The sequence below is a fragment of the Gopherus evgoodei genome, chromosome 4 (assembly GCF_007399415.2).
Source record: "Gopherus evgoodei ecotype Sinaloan lineage chromosome 4, rGopEvg1_v1.p, whole genome shotgun sequence".
Classification (NCBI taxonomy): Eukaryota; Metazoa; Chordata; order Testudines; family Testudinidae; genus Gopherus; species Gopherus evgoodei.
In genome coordinates this window covers 65,542,496-65,568,706 of record NC_044325.1, presented here as the reverse complement: position 1 = coordinate 65,568,706, position 26,211 = coordinate 65,542,496, and the positions used below count along the sequence as shown (strand labels likewise).

At 45.3% G+C, this 26,211-nt stretch overlaps 1 protein-coding gene across 4 annotated transcripts in view; it reads right to left on the bottom strand.

Annotated features, from left to right (window-relative positions):
- MAPKBP1 (mitogen-activated protein kinase binding protein 1) overlaps window positions 1–26,211 on the bottom strand; it is a 143,756-nt gene that overhangs the window by 22,511 nt on the left and 95,034 nt on the right. For 2 of the 4 annotated variants that reach the window (XM_030559546.1, XM_030559550.1), the window contains 15 exons: window positions 24,279–24,416; window positions 23,231–23,413; window positions 22,469–22,486; window positions 21,779–21,939; window positions 18,947–19,136; window positions 18,113–18,259; window positions 16,976–17,160; window positions 16,759–16,850; window positions 16,224–16,349; window positions 14,275–14,345; window positions 13,708–13,829; window positions 12,904–12,979; window positions 8,309–8,420; window positions 7,624–7,687; window positions 5,361–5,486 (listed from right to left, as the gene is read on the bottom strand). In XM_030559546.1, the coding sequence (XP_030415406.1) occupies window positions 5,361–5,486; window positions 7,624–7,687; window positions 8,309–8,420; window positions 12,904–12,979; window positions 13,708–13,829; window positions 14,275–14,345; window positions 16,224–16,349; window positions 16,759–16,850; window positions 16,976–17,160; window positions 18,113–18,259; window positions 18,947–19,136; window positions 21,779–21,939; window positions 22,469–22,486; window positions 23,231–23,413; window positions 24,279–24,416 (1,811 nt within the window). The remainder of the gene's footprint in view (window positions 1–5,360; window positions 5,487–7,623; window positions 7,688–8,308; window positions 8,421–12,903; window positions 12,980–13,707; window positions 13,830–14,274; window positions 14,346–16,223; window positions 16,350–16,758; window positions 16,851–16,975; window positions 17,161–18,112; window positions 18,260–18,946; window positions 19,137–21,778; window positions 21,940–22,468; window positions 22,487–23,230; window positions 23,414–24,278; window positions 24,417–26,211) is intronic. The other 2 variants (XM_030559547.1, XM_030559548.1) reach the window with 2 other exon arrangements.

Below are 26,211 nucleotides of genomic sequence, written 5' to 3'. Positions count from 1 at the left end.
GAGCACAAGAGACATTTTCCCCACTCAATCAAATTAGAGCTGAACCAAATCGGCTGAAGTAACAAAGTGCAATTAAATAAATTAAAAGCCTTTGACAAATCAGTCAGCACAGCACCCATGCTGTGACCTTGGGCAAGAGAACCCAGTGTAACATTAGCAACCTTTACAGAGGGCTGTGGGTGGGTGTCAAGTGCAAGACATTCAGGAGACAAAAATAACTCATCTATCAAATACAGAAGCATCTGGCTAGGGACCAAATTCTCCTGCAATTTACAAATTTCAGGCAGTACTAAAATAGGATCCTCTATACTACAATGGCACTTTTAAGTTCTATTTTATATGGAAGTGTAGAGGGATCTTACCCATACCTTTTCAGATGACTTTCAATATTTTAAGAGAAGGGTACAGAATAGAACTGAAAGTTTTCTTAGTAGAGTCTTCCAGCAAAATGGTACAATTGCAGATTGCCCTTCTCTGATTTATCCATCTGTGCTGGTCAGTCTCTGCATCTTTCCTATTGGTCTCCATGTCTCTCCAGTCTGTCCTTCTCAAGGCTTTGTGCCTCTTGTGCCTAAGCAGTGAAATCCTGCCAGGACTCATGCATTATAACACCTTTTGTGTATGTCCAAACTGCAGCTGGGCACCAGTCTCCCAGCCTGAGTAGAGAGAGACTAGCACCAGCGGGGCTCAACATAGTGCACTAAAAAGAGCAATGTGGATGTTCTGGCTGGGAGTCTGGGCTCTGAAGGCTAGTGGGGTGGGTGGGCTTAAGAGTCCAAGCTCCAGCCTGAGCCAGAACATCCACATTGCTAGTTTTAGCATGCTAGCTCACGCCTCACCAGCAGGAGTCTGTCCAGACAGGCTGGAGACCTGCTCCCAGCTGCAGTGTAGACATATCCCAAGTGGCTATCCTGTATATTTAAAAAATTGTGTTTTATGGTATAAACCACATGAAACAATGCTACCTTTGATGCACTGGTAGGTTTGATGGTGGTTTTTCTGTTTGGTCCATCAAGGGTTTTGTTGGTATTATTTTGTTTAATCAGGTTTTTTAATAACATTACTAGTCAGATATTTCAAACTTCATTGATTATACTGTGTGTCAAGTCACAGCTACCTTTTGGGAGATTCTTGGGCATACTGGAGCTGGTGGGAGTGGGGAAGGGCTAGCAGATCAACCAGAATGGATGCAATTTACACACAGAAAGGTACAGCAAAAGAAGGTCTCCATTTGACAAATATGGACTGACAAAATTAGTAGGGAAAGAAAGGACATATTCAAACCTTTTCAGAAGAACTGAATAATGGGATGTAAACAAAATTTTAGAACCATGAGAGAGGTCAATGCAAACTGCACACAAGCTATCAAACACTATCAGTTTGGCTCTGTCTAATGCAACTTTAGGTCTTGGTCCTACATTATCACAACAAACCTCATTCTGGACACCCTTCTCTGTGCCCATCTTGATGCGGCCACGTGTGTTCTTCAAAATATACTCCTATGCCTGGTCACTGTAAGTAATATTTTCTAAAGCACCCAGGTCTCACTGACTTGAAGTTTAGGTGCTTTTAAAATGAGACATAGGCTCCCAAGTCATTTGGGTGCTTTGGAAAAATTATACCCTGTAATGTCTATTTTACTTGTCCAAACCACATACCGAATCACAACCTTTATTTCCTTCACCCATTTTGCTCTCCATTCCTTCTTCCATGAACTTGGAACCGTCTTCCTGATCCTCCTCCCACTCTTCTTCCAGCAGCCCTATATGAACCCTAGTTTTCCTTGCTAAGTAACAGTAAAAACAAATCTCAAGATACATGTGTTACTCACTTAAATCACCACATTATTTTATTATCTTCAACTCTTGCTCTCCTCCCTTGCTCCCCTCAAATCAGCATTTACCTTCTCTCAAATTATCACCTGATCCTGGGTCCTGATTAGAGTGACCAGACAGCAAGTGTGAAAAATCGGGACAGGAGATGGGGGTACAGGAGCCTATATAAGAAAAAGACCCAAAAATCAGGACTGTCCCTATAAAATCGGGACATCTGATCACCCTAGTCCTGATCATGCATCAACTCCTTCCCTGGGGGTGGCCCTGTGCCCATCTGAAGTCCCACTGATGTTAATGGGGCTCCCTGCAGCTGTAGAAATCCACCAACTCAGGGCTAGTTACAGGATTGGGGCTTCAATTATAAGCTCCCTTGGGTAAAGACATAGTCTTTGGTCTGCAAAATGCCATATAATTAATACATCATTGTAACTATGCCATTTTGTGTTCTGAAGTTAATTCATACTTAAAGGATATGGGGGAGGGAATCTAAGAACAGTCACTGTTCTTATAACAGACACATTTACAAATGTTCTAACACTGCGCCTGTGCTGCTTGCCCCCTCAGAGCTCAAGGACATATTAATCCTGTTATAACACTCTAAGAGGTGATGGATGCAGAACATACTGGCAGTTCTGTACTTCCTCTCTCAAAAGGTCTGTGGGTTGAAAGCACACTCCTTTGTAATTATCACAATGGTACTGATTGAAATGGAGTTGTACTGGTGTAAAACTGGAGTAACAGTAGTGAATCAGGCCCCAGTCTTGATTTTACATCAAACGCCAGTCACATTCCCAGCCACAGGAAATACCCAGCTTTCCTGGAATGGACCACTGCCTCATCAAACATTTGACAAGGGGTTATCAATTTAGAATAAATCCAAGGACAAACAGTGCTTCTCTAGAGCACATACAAACTCTTTACACTGCTTTTAGAAGCACTAGCCAAAATTAAATCAAGTTTATCTCCTGCTATTAAAGATAGAGCTTCAATAAAATCATACAAAAAGGGGATTTAAAAATACACTCTGCCAACCCATGCATCTATAATCCCTGAAACTTTCCACAGTGAGATCAGTGTAAAACCTCTCTTCCAAATAACTTGGAACCTAGTGCTTTCCAAACAATAAAACAGTGTGTTCGCACCAACAATCAAAATTATATTATAAGCCTCTATGCAACTCCTAGTATGAAAAACAAAAATACCTCAGAAAAGCCCATAATGCACCAGCGATATGAAATGAGCATGTGCTACATTCTCCCAAACAAACAAACAGCTCAAGTTAAATGGAGAGAACACATCAGCAATTCTCATGCCTAGAAGCAGAACCCAGAGAGATATTGCATGCACTGGAGAAAACAACAGCAGCATAAAAATAAAATGGCTCAAAGGAATTCATTATTACATAAGTTGGGGTGCAGAACAATAAGATTCCAGGACAATAGTCAGTGAGGCCAGTCCACACACTGACAGTCACAGCTGGATAGACACGGCATTATTTTGGATTATAAATCTTCAGTTCCCCACTGCCTAATCAGTGCTCTCGCTTCTCCAACTTTCTGAAGCTCTCTTTTTTTGCTCATCCACCTTGGGACACACTCAGAACATGAAGGCATTGCACCAATTAGCTGGTGAAGCAGATCACCTCCCTTGCTTCCTATTGAAACCGTAAACAATACAGCTCTGAAAGGAGCCTCACAAAATACATACATATTTCTGGGGATGGAGCATCTTAATGCTTTTGTGGACCTTATACCTAGACCACTCACAATATAATACTCTTACACCTCAAGAAGCAACCCAATTCTATAGAGCGGCTTATGCACAGATTCTGAAGGCAAAACAAAAGCAGATATTACACATCTATAAAACATGGACTCTTACTCAAGATCCTCAGTTCTTCTGCTCCAGACCAAATCGGCTATTCCTTCAAATTCAGCTAGCAATCCAAAATGCTCTGGAACTGTCTGCCGACATCCAGTGACCACAGTGACAGGTCGAAACTGAAAACAAGCTTTAAGCTGACCAACCTAAAGTGTTCCAGACTAGCAAAGAGTTCACCAAACAAGTTTTCCAAATTGCTTGTGCTGGTGTGGCACCCATTCAAGCCTCCAGCAAGAGAATGTGACAGAGACAAGTCTCACCTAGTGCCAAATGAAACTGGGAGCGTCCGTCCCAGACTGCGCCTCAATAAGGCAAAGTTGCAGCTGCTGGAATGATGGAGAGTCTGCTATAAAAAGCACATTGCTTTACAGCTCTAGCATTTTGACTAGAAAAGGCTGCTTCATGGCTCAATATTGAGGCATCCCAGAATAATTATTGCATGCATATCGGACAGGAGATACTTCAAGGAAAGGAAACCTTAGTCCATGCTCAGTGAAACGATGCACACAGACTTTCCTCCTGCAGACTCTGCTCCCAAAGGGAGGGGAAGGTTCTTGTAATTCTTTCAAACCACCAGTCTGGCAAGACCTTCATCACTTTGGCACTTTTACATCCAGATTTTAACTCAAAGGTCATTTGAGGAGGAAAAGGAGGGAAAACCCAAAAATATTTATGGATCCAGTTCTCATTTTGATACCATGTGAGCCTGCTCAGGGCTGCAGATATTCCCCCTCTCCACCTCCCTCTCCCAAATTAATGTCAGCATATAAAGCCACATATTTTACACTGAACTGATCCACGGCCCTAAAAGCCCAGCCAGTCCTCCCAGCTGAGTTTGTTCTGTTTGAAACTCAAAGCTCAGTACTTGAGTACCATTGTTCAGAGGAGGATCACTGGATAAATTTAGATCTATTCCAGAGTTTCCAGTTTGTGCGGTTTATTTTTAGACATGTTTTGTTTACTGTAAGAGCAACAAAAAAATCTGACTAGCCAGCAAAAGTCATTCCCTTGGCATTATATTTTTTTAAAAAGTGACCCTCTCTGAAACCTCCACTCCTAGGACTAAGTTAAAGATCTGCTGTGTTCATTGTTGGGACCTGCCAGTGCTTTTCACAAAAAAAAATAAATTAAAAAAAAAAATCAACACTGCAAAAAACATATAAATGGCAGGTATTTTTCAGTGCATACTTCGCATAAATCTAGCTGCCAGTTTTTGACAGGGTGGGTTTTTAACATAGACCCAGAGATCTCTAGCCATAAATTACCAAGTTCTCCTTGACAGGATGTTATGTACCTGTCTCAGTATTGCTTTGAAAAGTAGATTTCTGACACCATGTTCAGCATTAATTAAAGAGCTGTGACATTCAGTACAGATTACAACACAGAATGAAGCGATGCTGGATGTACCCTGCCATTAGATCATAGAGACAGGTTTTAAATCCAAAAATGCAGAGATGCAGAACAAGCAGCAAAAGAAACCAGTGCAAAGCCAACAAACAACAAAAGGAAGAGAAGCTGCAAAAACACTCTTGATGAGGGATAATAACCTCCCGCAGTTAACCCAAGTCCACGTTTAAATGGCCCACACAAACTAATATCTAGCCCCACCAACAGTTCTCCCTCTTTGCACCCCTCACCTCTTACCTGATAAGTCCAGCTGTCTTGTGTGGTGGTGATTTCTCCACCTGCTTCCCTCTTTGCTTCATGTCAGCTAGCCGTTGTCGCATGCTGATGGTCATCTCAGAACTCAGGCGCCAAATGAAGATACAGCTGGAAGTGGGGAAAGAGTGAACAAGTTAAGTTTCCTGTCAGTCCAGAGTTATTAATATTCTCCATCAGTGAGGCTAAGAATTTCTTTTCTGGTTTTGGGAGCCAACCTAAAGGGAAAAGAGAGCCCAGTGGGCACAACTAGAATGCATGGTACTTTGGAGACAGACATTTAGGGAATCTCTTATCCCACCACAGGCCTGACCACATGCAGGCTCTCTGGCTGGAGAGACTTTTCTATTGACAAAAGATGCTTTGAAGCCCCTCTTCTGGGGACATAGATTTTGTTTATTTGTTAAATTTTGTATATAGCACCTAGACGTTATGGCCATAAGTGCTAAAAAAAAACACCTTTAAAAACACAAAAACTACAGGGCTCCTCAGGTTGGGGAGCATCCTATCCTCACAGCATGTCCACTGATGTTCAACCTCTTCTCAGTGCTGAATGATTTCCTTCCCGGCCTGTCCCCAACTAATCCACTGGGTCTAATCATACCGAGGTAGAAACAGGGAAGTAATGGTACTGTCATTACCAAAGGGCTGCACTCCTTTTGGCCCCAAACAGGATTTAGTAGGGTTCCTAAACCTCATCAAATGCCTGCAAACTGGTATTCCAAGGTGGTGGTTGCAGCCTCCTCTTCCAGGCTACAAAGGCATTTGCTTTGAACTGTTCAACTATGACTTTTTTTAAAAAAATCCTTTTCTTGGTATTTCAAATCAGAGAAGCTTGCAACCACCACTGCAAGCACTGGAGCCCCATGATTTTTCTGGAGGCACAAGTTGGACATAGTTTTAAAGTGACAGCACTATATGTTACACTTAGTTATGTACGGTTATGATCTAGTACAAGCTCTGTAGAGAGGAGCCCAGCCTACGAAGTTTGGATCTAGTTTAAAATTTCCCCAAAGTTTACACAGGATCCAAACACACATTAAGATGCACCTGAAAATGAACTGAAGCCAGTACAGTCTACGGAGCATAGATGTAACAAGCAAGAAAGATGCAAGAAACACTGCTAAGAGGGGAGCCCCATTCTACACAACCTGAAGTTTCCAAATTGTCCTTGAGTGTAGCCTCATGTAGACACCATTAGGGTAACACGATCCTATAAAATAATCTTGGTACTTCTATGTACTAGTGATTAGGTTGAAAAAATGTTGACAAAACTTTTCCCCATAGAAACATATTGTTTTCAACAAAAATTTCATTAGGAAAGTTTCTCAGATCCTCAGTGGAATTTCTGGTAGTTGGGACTCTCACCTGAGATGTGGGAGAGTCAGGTTCAAGTCCTTGCTCTACCAGATTTGGACTGGGAACTTGAACCTGCATCTCCCAGGGAAGTGCCCTATTCTGGAGTTGGGGTGGGCATTTGTGTCTGTCTGACTCACTCACTCAAATTTTTTCATGGAAAAAAATAAAAAATATTTCATTTTGGTTCCACAGGAGAATGAAAACAAATTTCAAAACCTCAGAATGTTTTGCAAAATGGAGAAGTTTTGTGGCCAGCCCTACTGGTGACTAGATTCAGGAACACTGTTCCCAGTTATTGAAACCATACACATTTACACAGACTTCTCCTGAACAATGGAAACTTCCCCAGCCAGTTTTTTAAACAGCAGAGTCAAAGTTGTGAGATGCTGCAGCCAGAAGCTAAGGCACCCTTGGGCTGGCCAGCTGCATCTCTTCACAGGGCAGCTTTCTCTCTCACACACAGTAACAACTGTTATAATTCCTGGATGTGACATCAACAGCATGAATTACAACTGAAAAAGCAGACCCAGCCTGTTCATGAAGTATCAGGGCAGGTCAAACGTTTAGATAACTCATGGGCAACATCACAGACTTTAGGGACACAAAGCTCTGCATAATCCTGCCCTGCCAGCTACTCAGCTCCAATCTTCTCCACAGCTCTACCTACTAAGACTTCCTGGGTTGTGCAGCACCTATTTGGGATCCAGGAAGCATATAGATTGTTTTGGACATCACAACACACCCATCACAAATTGCGATGCCATGTGTGTGCTCCGCCTGCTTTGCAGAGGTCATTTAACTCCTGCATGAAATGGCACAAAACCATAGACTGACACTCTACTGAAGGAGGAGAGGGAGTTAATATCCCAACAGCAAACCCCGGGCTTACCTGTCACCAGAGACAGAGATCAGGTGTTTGCAGTCGTTACTGAACTTCATCCCAGTTACAATCTCTGTGTAAAACAGAAGAACAGCGCCTCTTGAAACATGCCACTGCGCAGCACAGATCATTGGCAAAATAGATTAGTTGGACTCAGCTCTGTACTCAAATAATGATCAGATCCAGCATGTTTGCATGGAGCAGAGATACACATCTAGGTGGTCCCTCTAGGTCAGAATTAAAATTTATTGATGTATAATAATGTGAGAAAGCCCACACCTGAATGAACATGAAGAATGAGCAATCTGCCCACCTTGGAAAGCGATCTTTCAGGGTACTGTTGAGATGCATTATAGAGAGGCTTATGATTCCCTGGAAAAGGAGTGGCTGGTTTATAGTCCACTTGAAGTGGCTGATAAACAGTAAAATGTTTTACAGAATTTTTATGAGATTTTTTAAATAAAAGTTGAAATTTCAATAAATATTTTTGGATTGTCAAAATTTCAGCCAGGTCTACTCCTGGTCAAAAGAACCCAAACATTTCCAAGGTGGGCTTTTTGGTTTGTGTTTTAATTGAAAATTGCATCACCAATTAAAAGTTTCATTCAAGCGTCAGAAAAAATGTTGACCAGCACTACATGCCACAGTATAACCTGCAGCTAAAAAGGCACTTACTGAAGCTTCTGTAACTCACCTGAGTGCCCATACATTGTGGCCACACACTCGCCGGAGTAGAAATCAAAGATGGAGAGGTTCTTGTCAGAGCAGCTAGTTGCAATGTAGAGACCCGAGGGATCAGTCTGCACCTGGTTGAGGAGTACAGGAGGCAGAAAGGGCTGGTGAGAAAGTACCTTAGACAGATGCACAAGAAATGCCCAGAATGCCAGAAAGAGGGGCACACACACCACAGAAAGAAAGGTTTAGAGTCACTTTAAGCCCTGTACTCCAAAAGGGCATCAGCATAGGTGCTGGAACTAGGGGTGCTGGCAGTGCTGCTGCACCCACTATCTTGAAATGGTTTTCATCTAGTTCCCTGAGCTGAGGTAGGCCAAGTAAAACTAGACAGATGCTAGCAAACATGTTATTTAAAACCTCCAACACCACGGATTCCACAACCTCACTTGGAAGCCTATTCCAGCACTTAACTATCCACAGAGCTAGAAAGTTTCTCTTAATATCTAACCTAAATCTCCCCTGCCACAGATTAAGCCCATTATTTCTTCGCCTACCTTCAGTGGACACAGAGAACAATTGATCATCATGCTCTCATTAACAGCACTTAACATATTTGAAGACTTATCAGGTCTTCCCTCAATCTTCTTTTCTCAAGACTAAACATGCCCAGTTTTTTTAAACCATTTCTCACAGATCAGGTTTTCTAAACCTTGTAACATTTTTGTTTCTCTCCCCTGGACTCTCTCCAATCTATTCACATCTTTCTGAAAGTGTGGCATCCAGAAGTGGTCACGGTACTCCAGGTGAGACCTCACCAATACCAAATACAGCAGGACAATACCTCCCACTTCTCACATACCACACTCATGTTAACACACCCCAGAATATTTGCCTGTTTCCACAACTGTATCACATTGTTGATTCATATTCAATATGTGATCCACTATAATGCCCAGATCCTTTTCAGCAGTACTACCATCAAGCCAGTTATTCTCCATTTTGTAATGTGCATTTGATTTCTCTTTCCTATCTTTAGTAATTTATACTTGTTTTTACTCTCTTTGTTTTTCATCTCACTGATTTCAGACCAATTCTCCAATTGGTCATCATTTTGAATTCTAATCCTGTTCTCCAAAGTGCTTGCAATACCTCCCAGATTGGGGTCAACTGCAATTTTGTAAGTATAGTCTCCACTCCATTATCCAAGTCATCATTAAAAATATTCAACAATATCAGACCCAGGACAGATTCCCACTAAATACTTCCTTTCACTTTGACAGCAAACCATTGATAACCACTCTTTGAGTAGTCTTTTAACCAGTTATACACCAACATTATAGTAATTATAGATAACATGACTCTCACCCATGCCCCTACTCAGCCACTAAACCATCCAGCCACCGTATGACAAGCCCCCAACCCAACCCACTTAGACTCATAGACTTTAAGGTCAGAAGGGACCATTATAATCATCTAGTCTGACCTCCTGCACAATGCAGGCCACAGAATCTCACCCATCCACTCCTGCAACAAACCCCTAACCTATGTCTGAGTTACTGAAATCCTCAAATTGTGGTTTGAAGACCTCAAGCTGCAGAGAATCCTCCAGCAAGTAACCCGTGCCCCATGCTGCAGAGGAAGGCGAAAAACCTCCAGGGCCTCTGCCAATTTGCCCTGGAGGAAAATTCCTTCCCGACCCCAAATATGGCGATCAGTTAAACCCTGAGCATGTGGGCAAGACTCACCAGCCAGCACCCAGGAAAGAATTCTCTGTCGTAACTCAGATCCCACCCCATCTAACATCCCATCACAGACCACTGGGCATACTTACCTGCTGATAATCAAAGATCAGTTGCCAAATTAATTGCCAAAATTAGGCTATCCCATCGTACCTCCATAAACTTAGTCTTAAAGCCAAATATGTCTTTTGCCCTTACTACTCCCCTTGGAAGGCTGTTCCAGAATTTCACTCCTTTACTGGTTAGAAACCTTCGTCTAATTTCAAGTCTAAACTTCCTAGTGTCCAGTTTATATCCATTTGATCTTGTGTCCACATTGGTACTAAGCTTAAATAATTCCTCTCCCTCCCTAATATTTATCCCTCTGATATATTTATAAAGAGCAATCACATCCCCCCTCAACCTTCTTTTGGTTAGGCTAAACAAGCCAAGCTCTTTGAGTCTCCTTTCATATGACAGGTTTTCCATCCCTCGGATCATCCTAGTAGCCCTTCTCTGTACTTGTTCCAGTTTGAATTCATCCTTCTTAAACATGGGAGACCAGAACTGCACACAGTATTCCAGATGAGGTCTCACCAGTGCCTTGTATAACGGTACTAACACCTCCTTATCTTTGCTGGAAATACCTTGCCTGATGCATCCTAAAACCACGTTAGCTTTTTTCACGGCCATATCACATTCGTGGCTCATAGTCATCCTGTGATCAACCAATTGTCAAAACTCTCCCAAGAATTACATCTAGCCTACTTCCCAAATGCCAAAATCCCCCACAACACCCCAAACTCAATCTAAGACTAAAGTTGATTGTCTCTGAAGGCCCCCACCACCAACCCCCTTTAATTACTGATTTGGGATCCACTATTTTTGGTTGATCCTGGTTCCTTTAAGGTTTAAGCCTATTCCAGGCCCAGAAATTATAGTTAGGAAAGTTACATAAAATACCAAATCTCTCCAACACCCAAGATCCAAGCCTTCAATATGGAAACGAGCCATAAGTTTAGTGCTGTTGGCAACTTGTGCTAGCTGATATCACCATCAAACCTCCAGTTTCCACAATTCCATATTGCCTGATAAAAAGCAATGTGATAAAAATACCTCAAATGACTTTCAACATGTCAACTGCTGTACTTCTCCATTTGCTATGTTACCCTCTCTGCATTCTCGGTTCTGGAGCTGTTACTACATGCATGCTTTGACAAACTTTAGAGAAGTAAAAGTACAAAAATCTTGGTTTGGGGGAGGTTGTGTTTTTTTAACTACTGGTAATGATTTTGGTTATTCTGGTTTGGTCGATGTATTTTTCATGGGGTACTCTTTTAAAATTCCAATCTATATGTGATCTCAGACATCAAACACGTTTAAATTCCAGAGCCAAGCACAACTGCCTGGTTACTCAGTTACCCTCTAAAAAGTACAGAACGGGCTGAAAAACGGAAAACTCCTTATGCTGCTATACTCTACTAGTGCTCAGTAGTACAGTGCTCCCTCCAGGTCAGCCAAAGCAAATACATGCTGCATATTTAAACACGAACAAAGAAACAAAAACCCAACATCAGTAATATTTCATTGTTTGGGGTTGCAAAGAATTGAGCACCTAATTAGACAGAGCAGCCATTTTTCATTTTTGATGCCTTGGTTTGTAAGTGTAGTAGGGAAGGGGAAACTAGAGTAATTGCAGATAAAGTGTAATTACCTGTGTGAACAAAAGCAGAAAAAGGTGAATATGGAGGCACCCCATTTGTCAGGAGAGGCACAGGGCTAGGAAACAAGTGGGCATGGTATCCCAAGGTGGAGGTGTATTGGGCGGAGGTGCACAGACCAGCATGCACAGAACCTGCCTACACAGCACTGGACTCTAGAGGCGTTCCAAGTCCCTCAGGATAGCAGGGTGTTTCAGCAGGAGCATGGCTGGGTTTAATCTATCCCTAAGCCTCCCATTTGTCTGAAGATCTCTTCCTTGGCAGCACCCTCTCATTTCCTTGGTTTCACAAATTTCTCATAAACCTTGAATGCCAGCAGCTGCAGCATGTAATCGTAAAGCAAATAAACACAAGGGCTGGAATGAGCTCTTTCCAAATGGAGCTCGGGGAAAAAGCAGTTGCATCCAGAAGTCTCAGCAATGGCCAAGGACTACAAGGAAAAACAGAGCCAAGGCAGGAGTCCAAAGACTGCCTTGTACGTAGTATGACACTGCTGGCAAGTGCCTCCAGAGCCAACAGGAGCAAATGCCTTTGGTTCTTGTAAGAAGCACCACATAGGCCAAATTCTCTTCTGATGTATATTGGTGCAGGTGCATTGAATTCAATGGAGTGTGGTTAATTTACATCTGCAGAGAATTTGGCCCAGTGTATCACTTGAAATACAATGAGAGAAATTAAACAAACATATATTCATTTACCCCACTTTGGACTGAATTAGCCCATCTGTATTTACCCAGACTGTGGGTGGGGCATGATAAGAGCTAGTATTGGTGGGTAGGTGCTAGGAAGGATCTTTGAATTGGATTTCACCATTAGCTAATTGTTTTATGCACATGGGGTGAGGAGTAGCTGCTGCCTGAGTATTTGTCTTGGACACAAATGAATTTGTAAATGAATGTCTTAGGTAGCCAGAGACTAGGATAGGCAGTTTTTAATAGGTACTAGATATCAAACAGCAAGAAATTCATTAATAAATGCTATCTATAGTCCACATTAGCACTTTAGAGGGAAAAAGTTCACACCAAAATATTCTGCATCCATCCCTCACTTTCCGGAGTACTAGATTCAGCTCCGAAGAGCCAGGAAAAGAAAGAGAACAAGTGTATGTGGGGGGGGTGGAGGGGACGACTCACGGGGATGGAGGGGTGTTATGCTTGAATTTCTGGAGCTCTTACTTTAATGAGGGTGCCATCTTCACCTTGGGATCCCTTGTACAGCTTCTTCTGCTTCCCACTGCTTATGTTGAAAATCCTGAAGGTGACACAAGCCAGAACTCATCACATCCATGCATGGTTCTCGGTTTCTTCTCACAAACCTCCCTTCCCTCTCTCCATGACAGGCCTCCCTGCACAGTCACTGTATGGAATGGAGCGGCAGGATGTAGGGCAGGTGGCCACTTCAAGGGGAGCACTATGTTGGCCATAAATGATTATGAGCTTTATGAATTAAGTGGTTAAAGAAACAGCCTGGGAGCTAGGACGGTGGCCCAAAGATCACATTATTCAGTACCAAGTCAAAGACCTGGGTTTGAATTAACACTCTTTCTTGATTCTCATACTGATAAAGTGAAGAGTCTGGAGCAATCAGAAGAGAGGGAAATGAACCTCCCAGCACTTAATGAGAGCTATTGGCCATATATTACGAGTGGCACTAACGAAACTCTACTCAGCTGTCCCAGCAGTAAGACAGCTGTGACTAGGGATGCTGGAACAATTTGTACAAGGAGGGGCGTGCTGAGAGCTATTGAACCAAACTGTAAACCCTGTAGTATATGATGGAAACCACTTAAAGCCAGGGGTGCAGCAGCACTCCCAGCACCCCTAGTTCCAGTACCTATGGCTGTGGCCCATTCATTAAAAGGCAGGTTATATTTAGGGGTAGGAGAGCAGAGCTTCCATTTAAGCAGCAGTGCGACCCAGACCACCTATCACTGCCCAAATTCTAGGAGCACACCAAAATCCAACCACATATGAACCAACCTGATGTTACGGTCTTGACAGCCAATAGCAGCATATTTCCAGCTGGGGTCAACATCCATGTCATACAAAGTAGTCTTCCTAACAACGTGGTGTGTCCGGGTAAATCGGACCCCGTCGCCCGTCTGAGCACAGGGGTTAAAAATTAGTGAAAGCCAAGTAGTGAACCAGTCATAACAATCTTTTAAATGTGCATGACTTCCTCCCAAGCAGCTAGCCCGCACAAGCAAACCACACCCTATGGTGACGCCTGCTGGGAGTGGCGATGATTGGAGGTGCAATGAAGTTCTTCCCACATCCAATGCTCTTGCACCATTTCCTACAATGACTTCTGCTGGGAATTGGAATGGGTTCCCTAACCATTCCTTACAGTGACTGCTGCTAGGAGAAGCTGGGACTGGAGCAGCTGTGCACTTCCTTGTGGTTAGCACATTTAACAATCTCCTACATTGTCACATTAGGAGAGACTGGGACTGGAATAGCAACAAACAGTGCCCCCACACCATTCCTTGAAGGAGCTCCTCAGTGCAGCGGTTCTAGAGAAGCATATGATGACTATAACTAAGTTACCTTCTGTGCAGTGCGGAAATAGACACTCTTATCCGCTCCACAGCTGATCATTCGCACCTTCCCATCGTTGGCTAGAAGAGAGAAAAAACACAAATGAACAGGAACCCAACAAGCAACGGAGGAGATTAGGTTCTATTTACCCCATTCCTACTTGCCTATACCTGCCCTCTGTTCCTGTACATCAGCCCTGCAGGACAGGCACAGAACTGCAGAATCCCTCTCTTTCCTAGAGAAGGAACAGTCTCCACCACCACTAGCCCAGAGGCACCCACAATGAATTCCACATAGGCCTCAGTAAGCAAGCAGATCCATCACACAGCAGGTAGATATTTGGATTCTGCAATGTCCCTCAACACTTCAGCATCATTGTAGTGCCCTTATTCTCTGGATGCTACAGCACTCCCTTCTGATATGGGTGGAAAAGGTAGCTCTCTGCTGCTGAGGAGCTGAGAACAGCCCACAAACCAGAGGTGGGCAAACTATGGCCTGTGGGACCATCCTACCCGGCCCTTCAGCTCCCAGCTGGGGAGGCTAGCCCCTGACCCCTCCCCTGCTGTCCCCCCCACCCTGCAGCCTCAGCTAGCCATGCCACTAGTGCTCTGGGCAGTGGGGCTGTGAGCTCCTGCCAGGCAGCATGGCGGTGGTGCTGGCTCCAGCCGGGCTCTGAGCAGCATAGTAAGGGGGCGGGAAGCAGGGGGTTGGATAAGGGGCAGAGGGTCCCAGGGGGCAGTCAGAGGACAGAGAGCAGTTGGATGGGGCAGAGGTTCTTGGGGGTGGGGGGCAGTCAGGGGATAGGGGCGGCTGGATAGGCATGGGAGTCCCAGGAGGCCTGTCAGGGGGGCAGGGGTGAGGATAGGGGTTAAGGGGGCAGTCAGGGAACAGAGGAATTGGATAGGGGGTGGGGTCTCAGGAAAGGCAGTTAGGGGTGAGGGGTCCTGGAAGGGGGTGGTTGGATGGGTCAGCAGTTCTGAGGGGGGCAGTCAGGGAGCGGGAAGTGGGAGGGGGCAGATAGGGGGCTCAGGCCAGGCTGTTTGGGGATGCACAGCCTTCCCTACCCAGACCTCCATACAGTTTGGGAACCTGATGTGGCCCTCAGGCCAAAAAAAGTTTGTCCATCCCCTGCCATAAACATATGCTGCACTAACTGACAATCCTATTTACGGTGTCTCTCTTATTGCCACTTCCATTTTTGCCTTTGAAAGACCAGACTTTCCTGCACTGCCAAAAAATAACCTCCTTAGAAACCAACTGTAGAGCCTAGAATTTGCTTTCTGCTCAGCGTGAAGAAAATGACAATCTTTCCAAATTTAGTTAAAGGGGCCACATTCAGTCCTGGTAGAAAATGGACATAACTTCAGCGTCAATGAAATTGCACCCACATGCACCAGAGTTGAACCTGGCCACAGAGCTGACATGGTGGTCATCGGTTAGTGCACTGCGCTGCCCTGCCATCTGAGAGACTCAAGTACAATTTTCAGTCCCTGCCTGCCACTGCTCCAGCCATCAGTAACTAAGAGAGTTGTGAAGGCACAACGCTGTGCTGCTGAGCAGCGCGAGGTACTCCATTCCCCCACAGTGACCACCTGCCCTACGTTCTAGGCCAATTAATGCTGGCCAATATTTTGGAGAGCCTCAACCCAGTCTCTCTCAGTCAGGAGAACAGGAGTGGCTTGTAGGCATTTGAGATGGTTTTAAAAAAAATAAAATAAAAATAAGATCATTAGAGAATGTGACTCTCCAAAGAAATACGGAGGGAAAGGATAAGGTGATTTTGACCTTTCTAGTTATGGAAGGGGAGGAAAAAGGTAGCCTGATCTGTCCATGTGATTAAAAGATTAAACTTATCTACCTGCGAACTTCACAGCTGTGATGTGAGAGGAGCAGTATTCCTGCTGCTGTTCTTGGGATCTCACTCCCGCCAGTACAGAGTGGAGTACTGGATCTCTTACCTGCAAACTTCACAGCTGTGATGGAAGATGAATGCTCATCTAGTGTCTGCTGCAGGCTGTACTCCTTCCCAGCATCCAAGATGTGGATCAGTCTGTCCCGACTGGCTGATGCCAGGAGCTTCAACCCTACCAAAGATTTTACAAGAGGGTGAAACCACTGAGAAGTAATTTGCTCCTTTGGTCATAGTTTTAAACATCCTCTCAACTTAGGCTACAGAAGATCATCATAGATTAGTGCAAGTAAACAGATGTGCACAAGGAAATGTCCCCGGGCTTTCCAACTGTGATAGGAGAAGTAATGATCTGTGTCTACCTGCATCCATACAACAGCAAGATGAGGAAGTCTGCTTCAAACTTAAGACCTTTTTTGCAATGCAACAGGCTTCTGCTCTGCGAGCTAACAGAGCAGGTCATCAGTAGAGGGTTGTTACACATGGTGGTCAGAATGGAGTCATTTAGCAACACATACATGAGCCAGTACCTCATAAGGGGTGCACAAATTATCAATGGGAATAAAGGCTCTGCCCTATCTTACCTGTGTCAGATTTGGAGTACTCCAGGCAGAGGATCTCCGAGTCATGGGCTTCCACCTTCAGCATTTCCCTTAGGGACTGCAACTCATGGATCCTGAAACAGGACACAGATGGATTTCAGTGTGAAAGTGGAACCACAGAGTGAAAAATGAGAGACACAAACTAGTCTTTATGCCCATCCCCACCCCATCCTAACTTCTCCAGAAGCCCTAGAGTTACCTGAGAGTGCCTATCCTGTCACCCGAGGCCAGGTGCTCTCCACTGGGGCTCACACACACTGTGCGAATCCCCACCTTCGTGTCCAAGGCCTGGACGTCAGCCTTGTCTGCGCTCCCGCCAGAGTTGTAATCAGTGTCCAGCAGGGCCTGAGTGTTGTCATCCACATAGATGATTTTCATCAGGTCCTTGGAAAGAGAGAAGGGGCCAGTGAAGTATCCAAGTGAAGCAGAGGCAGGCATACTCCTCATGAAACTGGAGCAATAGCCAATGTATTACTTTCAGTGGCAGTAATAGGCAATGTGTCCCATCTGGGAGTGAAGCCCACAGCAGCAAGCCACTCAGTAATGAGGGGGGAGAGATAAGTGGAAGGGGAGTCAGCACAGCAATGTCATACTATGGCCCTTCTACAGTAGGAGTTGGACAAAGCAAGCAACCTTGGTGCTGGGAACAAGCTGCATTTCCTGTGCCACTGATAGACACCTGAGAGCTAGACAGTACTAGAATGGGGTGTGGTGGAAATGACTTCAGGTGTTCTTTAGTGATAACATGAGATAAGCCAAGTCATCAGGAATCGCTATTGCAAAATAGGCAGGAGTCTGTTACATGGAATGCAGATTGCTCAGAAAGGGAGCTGGAGAGTTGGCTGGTGTAGCAGCTCCCTTAGGTTACATAACTGGTACAGAAGCAAATTGCTTGAACCAACCATTGTACTGCATGAGATTCTTCTACTTTAGCGTCACTGTTTATACATAGTGAGGAAATGAGAGTCAAATGGTTCTGAATCCACATGCCCGATTTCCACAGAACACCCTTTTATCAACCCCAACAATTAGAAGCATTACAGAGTTGGGACCACAGAGAGAAACAGTTACACTGTCTTCTGAAGCATCTGGGATGAGACCCTCTGGAAGAGACCAGCACTGGTGAAACACTGATCTGTTCTGGAATATTAAGTCCTAAGACTCTTACAAAATGCTACTATTTATCTTTGCAGTTGGTCTGCCCCTACATTTCCCCAAGTCTGAGTAACTTCCCAGACACACATCGCCCCTTATGTAACCTGTGGGCCCTAAAGAGGACACTCGTGTGTAAGAGGAAGAAGAGAACCAAAGGCCACTGCAGAGTCTGGGGTCTTACATTGCTGAGGATGTTCCGGTGCAGAGCTGTGCCATGGATGTTGGAACTCTCTGTATTCCACAGACGGATGGTGTTATCAGAAGAGCAGGTGATGAATGAACTTGGGGGCAGGCAAGACTGATTGCTGTCCTTCACTTCAGGATACACCTAGAGGCACATAACAAACAAACCGTAAGTGAGACATCATTGTGCCTCGTAGTCTAGTTACCAGAAGCAAGTTCCAAAACAAGGGCAAACCAGATTTCCACTTATTTGATACAGAGGAGGCAGCTGAGGACAACAGGAACTCAGCATACCTAGAATCAATTCAGTCACAGACTGGCTGGCAAATCACAGCTTCATGTTCATTCCAAATAAATGCTGAGTGGAGTTACCTGGACATAGACGGTCCCTTGAATAAAACCCTCTGCTTTTTTCTAGCCCAATGGGAGGGGAGAGAGCCAGAAACCCTCATCACTTAACGGAGTTCAAACACAGAGCATAAGAGGGCAGCACTGGACTGTTGCCATAATCATTTGATACTGGAACATGGCTGGAGTTATCTCAAGATTTGATCCATGAGGAGAGGTTAAAAGTAAGATATACAAAATGCAGAGGAAAAGCCCCTGCCTGTTCCCTTTTCATATCGTCTTCCCTCCATTTCTGACCAGGCATAAGAGACATATGCACTTGCATGATGTAAGTAACTCCATAAAGTTTCCTACCTCCCCATCACAAACACCCCCCTAACTACACGAACTGGAGGCAGAGTCCCTTACTGGGAAATACAGGCAGCCCCCATCTTACGCTGCCCCTCACCCCAGTACGTGGGCACCATTCCTAGCCTGTCCTTACCTCAACACTCCACACGCAGGAAGAGTGGTACAAGGCAGAGTAAACCTTGCCCACTTTCTTCGGGTCCTTGACATCCCACACATACAGGCTGTGGTCATTGTAAACGCATGATAGCCACTGGTTGGTAGGGTCGAAGGTCAAGGCAATTGTATCTGGATACTTGGCATCCACCATGCCAGAGAAGAGACGGCTGTGCAACGACAGAACAGTCGGGTTAATTTCTGTAGCACTAGGGTGAGAGTGTGGACACAAAACTTGAAGCTAAAATCCTCTAGGAGGGAAGAGTCTGGTGCTAGCCAGAGGAAGGAGTATACAATGGTGTGGGAGTACAGTGAGTAGTTGGGGAGGTAACCACAATCTGTGAGGTGGAGAATCTGTCTGTTGTGCCAGGATAGCAGCCTCTTTCTACATAAAAAATAAAAGTCCCAAGAGGGGCCTGAACTTCCTACGGTGGAGGGGCCAGTAGGACTGACTGCAAGGCTTGAGTTCCTTTACTTCACTCTCCAGCTGTTCCATTCACAGCTCAATTCAGACTCTCGCTCCGCAGCATGCTGAGAAGTAGACAAGACAAGAGAGCCATCAGATCTTTGGACTCCTAGTCCTTCCCAGTGCAGACACCTGGGAGCAAAGAAGGGAGAGAATGGTACTGCTGGCAGCGAAAGGTCTCAAGCACAAACAGCTGGAGTTAGAGGTAGCAGTGTAGGCAGCAAGAAGTCCTACTTATATTCTAGTCTCCCAGCTGCTGGAGGGAAAAATAAAAGCTGAAATTAAATGGAGTAAAATTCCTGATGGAGGAGTCCTGGTGCATCACACTGCCATGCAAAATAATCTGAGATTATAGCACCAGGGAGACTTCCTGTTTCAGTGACATTCTGAAACCACCTTCCATAGGAGGAGCAGGGGCAACCAGCCTCGCTAGTTCTAAAATGGAGATTGGTGAGTTTATGAACAGGATTATTTCACTGGGTTGCCTGTGACAGCAGGAGACTGGACTTGAGAACCCAGGAGGTCCCTTCCCGTGCTATGTATTCATGTTTCTGTGAGACCAGGGCCATGTTGTGGAAACTGAAGGAGCTGGATTGCAGGGTTAGGGTGCCAGCTAATGAGGAGAGAACCTCAAATGGTTGACATCAGACAAGATGGCAGCAGTTTGGTTATTTTTACAAGGCTCTTTGCTCTGCAAAATTGGGCTGGAAGTCACATGAAAACAGGCTCACTTAGCTCTTAGCCTGAAGTTAGGAAAAATTATTTTTTAAAAAAAATGTAAATATTGCAAAACCTCAAGTAAAAGATTCCACTCAGTTTCAGCTCTAAAACCCAGGTGAGGATAAGATTAACCTCACCTACCATCAATCTCATTAAAAACCAGAGCCCAGTGCAGACTTAAGGCTGGAGAGACCAGAGAGATGCCCTTTAAATTCATTAATTGTCATGTTGTGGTTAGAGCAGCAGACAGGGAGTTAAGCGATCTGGGTTTTATTCTGAGTACGACCACAGAATTGCTATCTGGCCTTGGGCAAGTCGCTTCTGCTATCAGTGCCTCATTCTCCCCATCTGTAAAATGGAGCTCACCCATACTGCTCTCACAGAGGTGTTGTGAAGAGTTTTTGCACAGTGTGTGGAGGCTGCAGACACCTTTATAAAGGTGGGCACCTACTATCCTATCTTTACAAGTGGAAAAGGTGAGGGACAGACAGATTAAAGTGATTTAGCCAAGGCCAGAAGTCACTGGCAGAGCTAGGATTGGAGTCCATAAAGTCTGACTAACCACTTGATCAAACTGCTCTGCCAATGGAAGTAATAGGCAGCTTTCCATTGAAATGCATGTTTGAGTCAAAAACCCCACCACAAACAGACATGTGTCCCCGCTGGAACCCCCCAGGAAGGAGGGTTAATGAGAGCCCGCAGGAGAGAACACGACCGTGCCAGTCTTGACGAGAGGGGAAATGGCACAACTGTGTGGGGAAAAATCCATGTAAAACAATGACCTCAAAATAAAGTGGGGCTACCCCAATACCTCAGGCACTCCCTAGAGCACAAGCAGCAATATGTCATTAACTGATATCCCCAATTACAGAAACATATCTGCTTTCAGACCAAGAGGGAGTGTATGAGCAGCGAATCACATTTCAATTAAAGGCGCACACCATCACCAGACAAAGGAACAATTCATTCTGACATCTACATGTCCAGTATGAACCCCTTCCACTGTGCGTCAGAGTGGTTCATTAGACAGCCAGTCGCCGACGTGCCTAATCTATCTAGAAAAGAAAAGCGTATGGGCTGTGGAAACGTCCCTTTCCTCGGGATGGATCCCAGCAGATGTTTGTTTCAGAGCAGCAATGTAGGAGTGCAACAGAAGATTTGGTTGTGCTCAAGCATTTGCAAGCAGGGAAGAGTGAAGGGCTCTCTCAAATTTCAGCCTCCACAGACTAAGTGATAATCATGAATAAAATGATTTACCTAGGAAGGGTCCACTCAAAGGCCAACATCTGCACTTCAAAAAGTGATACTCCTTTTAGCCAGTTTTACAGCAGGAGGGAGATGGGGGAGCAACGGGGACAGGAGAAAACAGAATGCACAAGACAGAGGGAAGAAAGACTAGAGGGACAGGCAGGAGAGTTGAGTGCCCAAGGACATTGGTGGAAAACAAAACATCCCATGAAAGCCTATGTATCTCTTATCAATGCCACTTTACAGTAAAGAGGAAAGTATGCTGGAGGAAGAACCCTAGGGTGCAAGGCAAGGGCAGGATCACAAATCATACATTGTTACTACACCTGTTCTGCCCATCCAAGCTTCTCCAGTCTCCTACCACCCTTCCTATGGTACCTGGCTTCAGTGACGCTGGCAACGTCCATTCCCAAGAAGTGCGGCTTTGGCAACGTAGTGACGAAGTGAAGGTTCAAAGGGTTAAAAATCCGCACCGTGCCATCAGCGCAGCCACAGAAGATGTAGTCATGGTTCACAGAGATGCAGTTCGCCACAGTAGTCTGAGAAGGACACAAAATCAACCAAGATGAGTGGGTCTCTCTCTCCGAAGCCATGTAAAGGACAGAGCACGAAGCGCTCAAGATCAGAAAGAAATGAAGTGGAGTGAAATGAAGCCACGCAGTTTAAGGAAAAGCCTGAAATCTGGATTTCCTTTCTGAGGAGCATCCAAGCCAAGGTCTGCTATAGGGTCCACTCAGTCAGAGTCAGGAAACAGCGCCGAAGGCCCGTTCCACTCGCTGGTGCAAATTCACGCAGCTCGATAGATTTCATGGGAGCTATGTGGATCTACATCAGCTGGGGATCTGGCCCTGAACATTGATTACCTTGTACCCTTGAGGGGAGATGTTCAGCATCATGAGTGGGACACTGCAACTAGCCCCATACAAGGGCATCAGCATGCTTCCTGGTACAGAGCGGGCAACGGTGGGAGAAATGGAATTATTCTGCTCAGTGCTGAGATTTGTACAAATGGCAGAAAATGATGGAGAAATGGGGTGAGGTCAAGGCAAACACTTCATTCTAACTTACTGTGAAGCTGTCTGTGTTCTGAGCAGGAGTGAAAAAGGCAGATTTTAGCGCAGAAAGGAAAGAAGAAAAGACACATTTCACTTGGGCAAGCATGGAAAGATTTTGCCCTGGTGTGAATACCCTGGATCCATTTTGCTTTACAGTTTGGGTTTTTCCCTATAATTGAATATTAAAATTTTTGCCAACAGTCCAGGCTGGTGGTCTTGCAGCAGCACAATACACCACCCCGAGGGGGAGAGCTGAACTTGAGACTCTGCTAGAGACTTTTGCTTCTAGGAGGGCAGGGGCACTGGAGAAGCAGCTTACGCAACCGCTGAGGGGATGGAGTGCCTCCCACACTCTGCTGCTACCCCCTCCCCCCTCCTGTACAACTCAGGAGTGACATTCATGGGTTCCCAAAGGAAGGCACATCCAGCCGTCCCACAGCCACAAGGACACATCACAATGTTGAGCCTTGAGGGCAGAAGCTTTTCAGGAATTAGAGGATCTCCTACATAAAATCCCTTCCCAACTGGCCTTTAAGCAAATGACTCCATTTCTACCCCCAGGCTCTGGTTTCCCTAGCATACACCACTGCTTTGTGCCACGCTTTAACGGAAAACATTAAAAATCATAAAGAAGCAGACGCCTCCAGCTCTCACTGCTGGCACATGCCGCAGCTCTCACTGCTGGCAGCAGCTTGTGACCTCAGGATGTTCCCACCCCTTCCTCCCCCTCGGTCAGTGGGCACTGATGTACATGGAAAGCAGACCTGGAACTCACCCTCAGCTCCACCCACTTGTCGAGCAGCCTCTTTTCATTGAATTCACAGAGGAGGCCAGAGGAGGTGATGCAGAAAGTGCTGTCTGCTTTTTTACCCCTTCCGCAGGCCACATCCGTGAAGAAGTTGTTCCTCAGCTCCCCCAGCAAACCGGAGCGCCCTAGCAAGGGGACTGTGGCATTTACCTACCAAAAGAAATAACCTGTTAGGGAAAGAGAACTCCACACTGGAGTTATGAGTGATCTAAAGAGACAGGCTGCGATAGGGTCACTTGTTGCAACTCCACTGCTTGTAAAATGTATCAGGACCATCAAAAGAAGCAAATCAATGAGACAGAGATACTTATGTGTCTGTCATTGGCTGACACAGGCCAGTTAGCCAATCGCAGGAAGAAACCTTGGGGATAGTGATGTCTGGTTTTCCCTGATGATCAAAACAGATCTGACTTGCACTGACATATCAGCATCAATGGAAGATCCATGGTGTGAAATGTGAAAGGCTATCCTTGAGTGGATGCACCTTTGCAATACAGACAGGCAAACTAGCACATGAGGAGTTGGCCTCCCAACAACAGCAACAGAAGCCACTACATGACGCTTTGAAACATGCCCCTCAATATCTCAAGTCACACACATCCAAATCAAAGAGCCCCAAGTCCCTGCACTATGAGGGGCCCAGCGATGGCAGCCACATATGCGAAGAACCATTGCCATGAAGAAATGGACATGCTGTTGAATAGCACCAGTGCCAGGGTACAACAGAACCTGATTTGGCTGCCATGCACAGAATCCATGAACCACCTACACTGGCATACAGGAAACCTGGGTTTGGGTGCCAGACACAGCAGGCACTGGATAATGAGACAGTGGAGGTTACATCTTGAGAGCCAGTCAAAGACTAAAGCCGCTTCACACAGGAAATCAAAGATCAATTCTGAACCGGAAGCTCCTGTTCCCCACAGGCTGTGGAACTAGCTTATGCCATTATAGAAGCCACAAAGGCCCCCGCTCACTGCTGCTTCTTTATACTACTTCTGTCCCCAGCTCTCACCTTGGAGGTTTTGCTGTCATCCAGGTACCAGAACTTGATGTGTCGGTTGCCAGCTGTGACAAAATAACTGCAGTCCTCTGAAAATGACACTGCTGTCACTTTGCTGGACACCTTGTTGGCCGCCACCACAATGTTTTTCTGGAAAGACAATTGTTTCAATAGTTCAGGTGTCTTGCTCAATAGCCTGTGTATAAGAAGGCTCATTTCAGCTACAGGCATTATGTATGGCAGGCACAGATTCAACATCTATCTGAACACAGGCTGGGAGGGTCAGTCATCTGCCAAACCTTCCACTACTTATGGCGCTCTGGCAGTTTGGATATCACACTTTTACATTCAGTCCTGCTACTACATTATCTCAGCCACATAATGGTTCTCAGGTCACTAGTGCCTATAGTAACATGGTCATCTGCACCTTGCCTATTTGATAATCACAGGGCACTCAGAACAAAACATATTTCCTTTTCTAAACAGTGAAAGCACATGTAGGCCAATATTGGCTGGAGTTTTTTTGTTTGTTTTTTTTTATTGTTTTTTTTAGCACCACGGCAGCAAGGGGGGGGCACTGCTCAGGATGAGCAGTAGGTATTTTCCACAGGGAAATACCATAAATCTCTCCACCTGGGGAGTGGAAGAGAAGTCATAGGGCAAGAGGACAAGTGAACATGCTGCTTCTGTCCAGCCCTAGGGAAAAGAAACAGAGCAGCTACACCTGTGGTGAATCTCCCCTTCATGCACATCAAATAACCGAGGGAAGAGGGGGTGCAGGAATGGTATTTCCAAGGATTAGTAGCAGAGAGTGGATTCAAAGATCTTGCCTCTCTCCCTCGTGGGTTTAAATTCTTGATCTATTTCCTGCAGTACTCAGTGGTCAACCAGACACTCACTCTGATCAACATTTCAATTTCCCATTCCTCCCCCAGAAAGTCACGAGCCCCACTTCCCCCTTCCTTCTACTAGCAGCCCTCCAAACTAGCCCGCCCTCAGCTCAGAAGTCATCTCATTCGGCTCAGAAACTGTCTCATTCCAGAGGGCTTGTTGGAGGTCAGCACCAGAGCACTCTCAGAGGGGTAGAGGAGTAAAGAAGGCTAGACTCTGCCACCAGCAGCAAAGCAGCATTCTTGGGCCCAGACTCCAGGGCCTCTTGCACAGCTCCGCCAAACAGCAAATGCACCCAGAGCCCTCCCCGTCCTCACCATCAGGGTGGCTGCTGTGGCCTTTCCCCATTTGGAAACTAGGGAACACTTCAGACAACACTTGTTTGCTTCAGCTTGACCAAACATCTGGGTCAGTCTCCCAGACTGGAAGACGGGGATATCACAGCAGCCATTCCTATGACCCTATGCCTCAGGAATAGACTCAGACTCATAGACTCTAGGACTGGAAGGGACCTCGAGAGGTCATCGAGTCCAGTCCCCTGCCCTCATGGCAGGACCAAATACTGTCTAGACCATCCCTAACAGACATTTGTCTAACCTACTCTTAAATATCTCCAGAGATGGAGATTCCACAACCTCCCTAGGCAATTTATTCCAGTGTTTAACTACCCTGACAGTTAGGAACTTTTTCCTAATGTCCAACCTAAATCTCCCTTGCTGCAGTTTAAGCCCATTGCTTCTTGTTCTATCATTGGAGGCTAAGGTGAACAACTTTTCTCCCTCCTCCTGATGACACCCTTTTAGATACCTGAAAACTGCTATCAGGTCCCCTCTCAGTCTTCTCTTTTCCAAACTAAACAAACCCAATTCCTTCAGCCTTCCTTCATAGGTCAATGATGGTCTTATGGTTAAGGCACTGCACTGGGACTTGGGAGATCTGGGATCAGTTCCTGATTCCGCCACTAATTTCCCCTGTGACTTTGGGCAAGGGTTCTGGAAGATACACTTTAGTCAAACATAAGTTAGGCTTTAGTCAAACAAGGCATTGGGCTCAA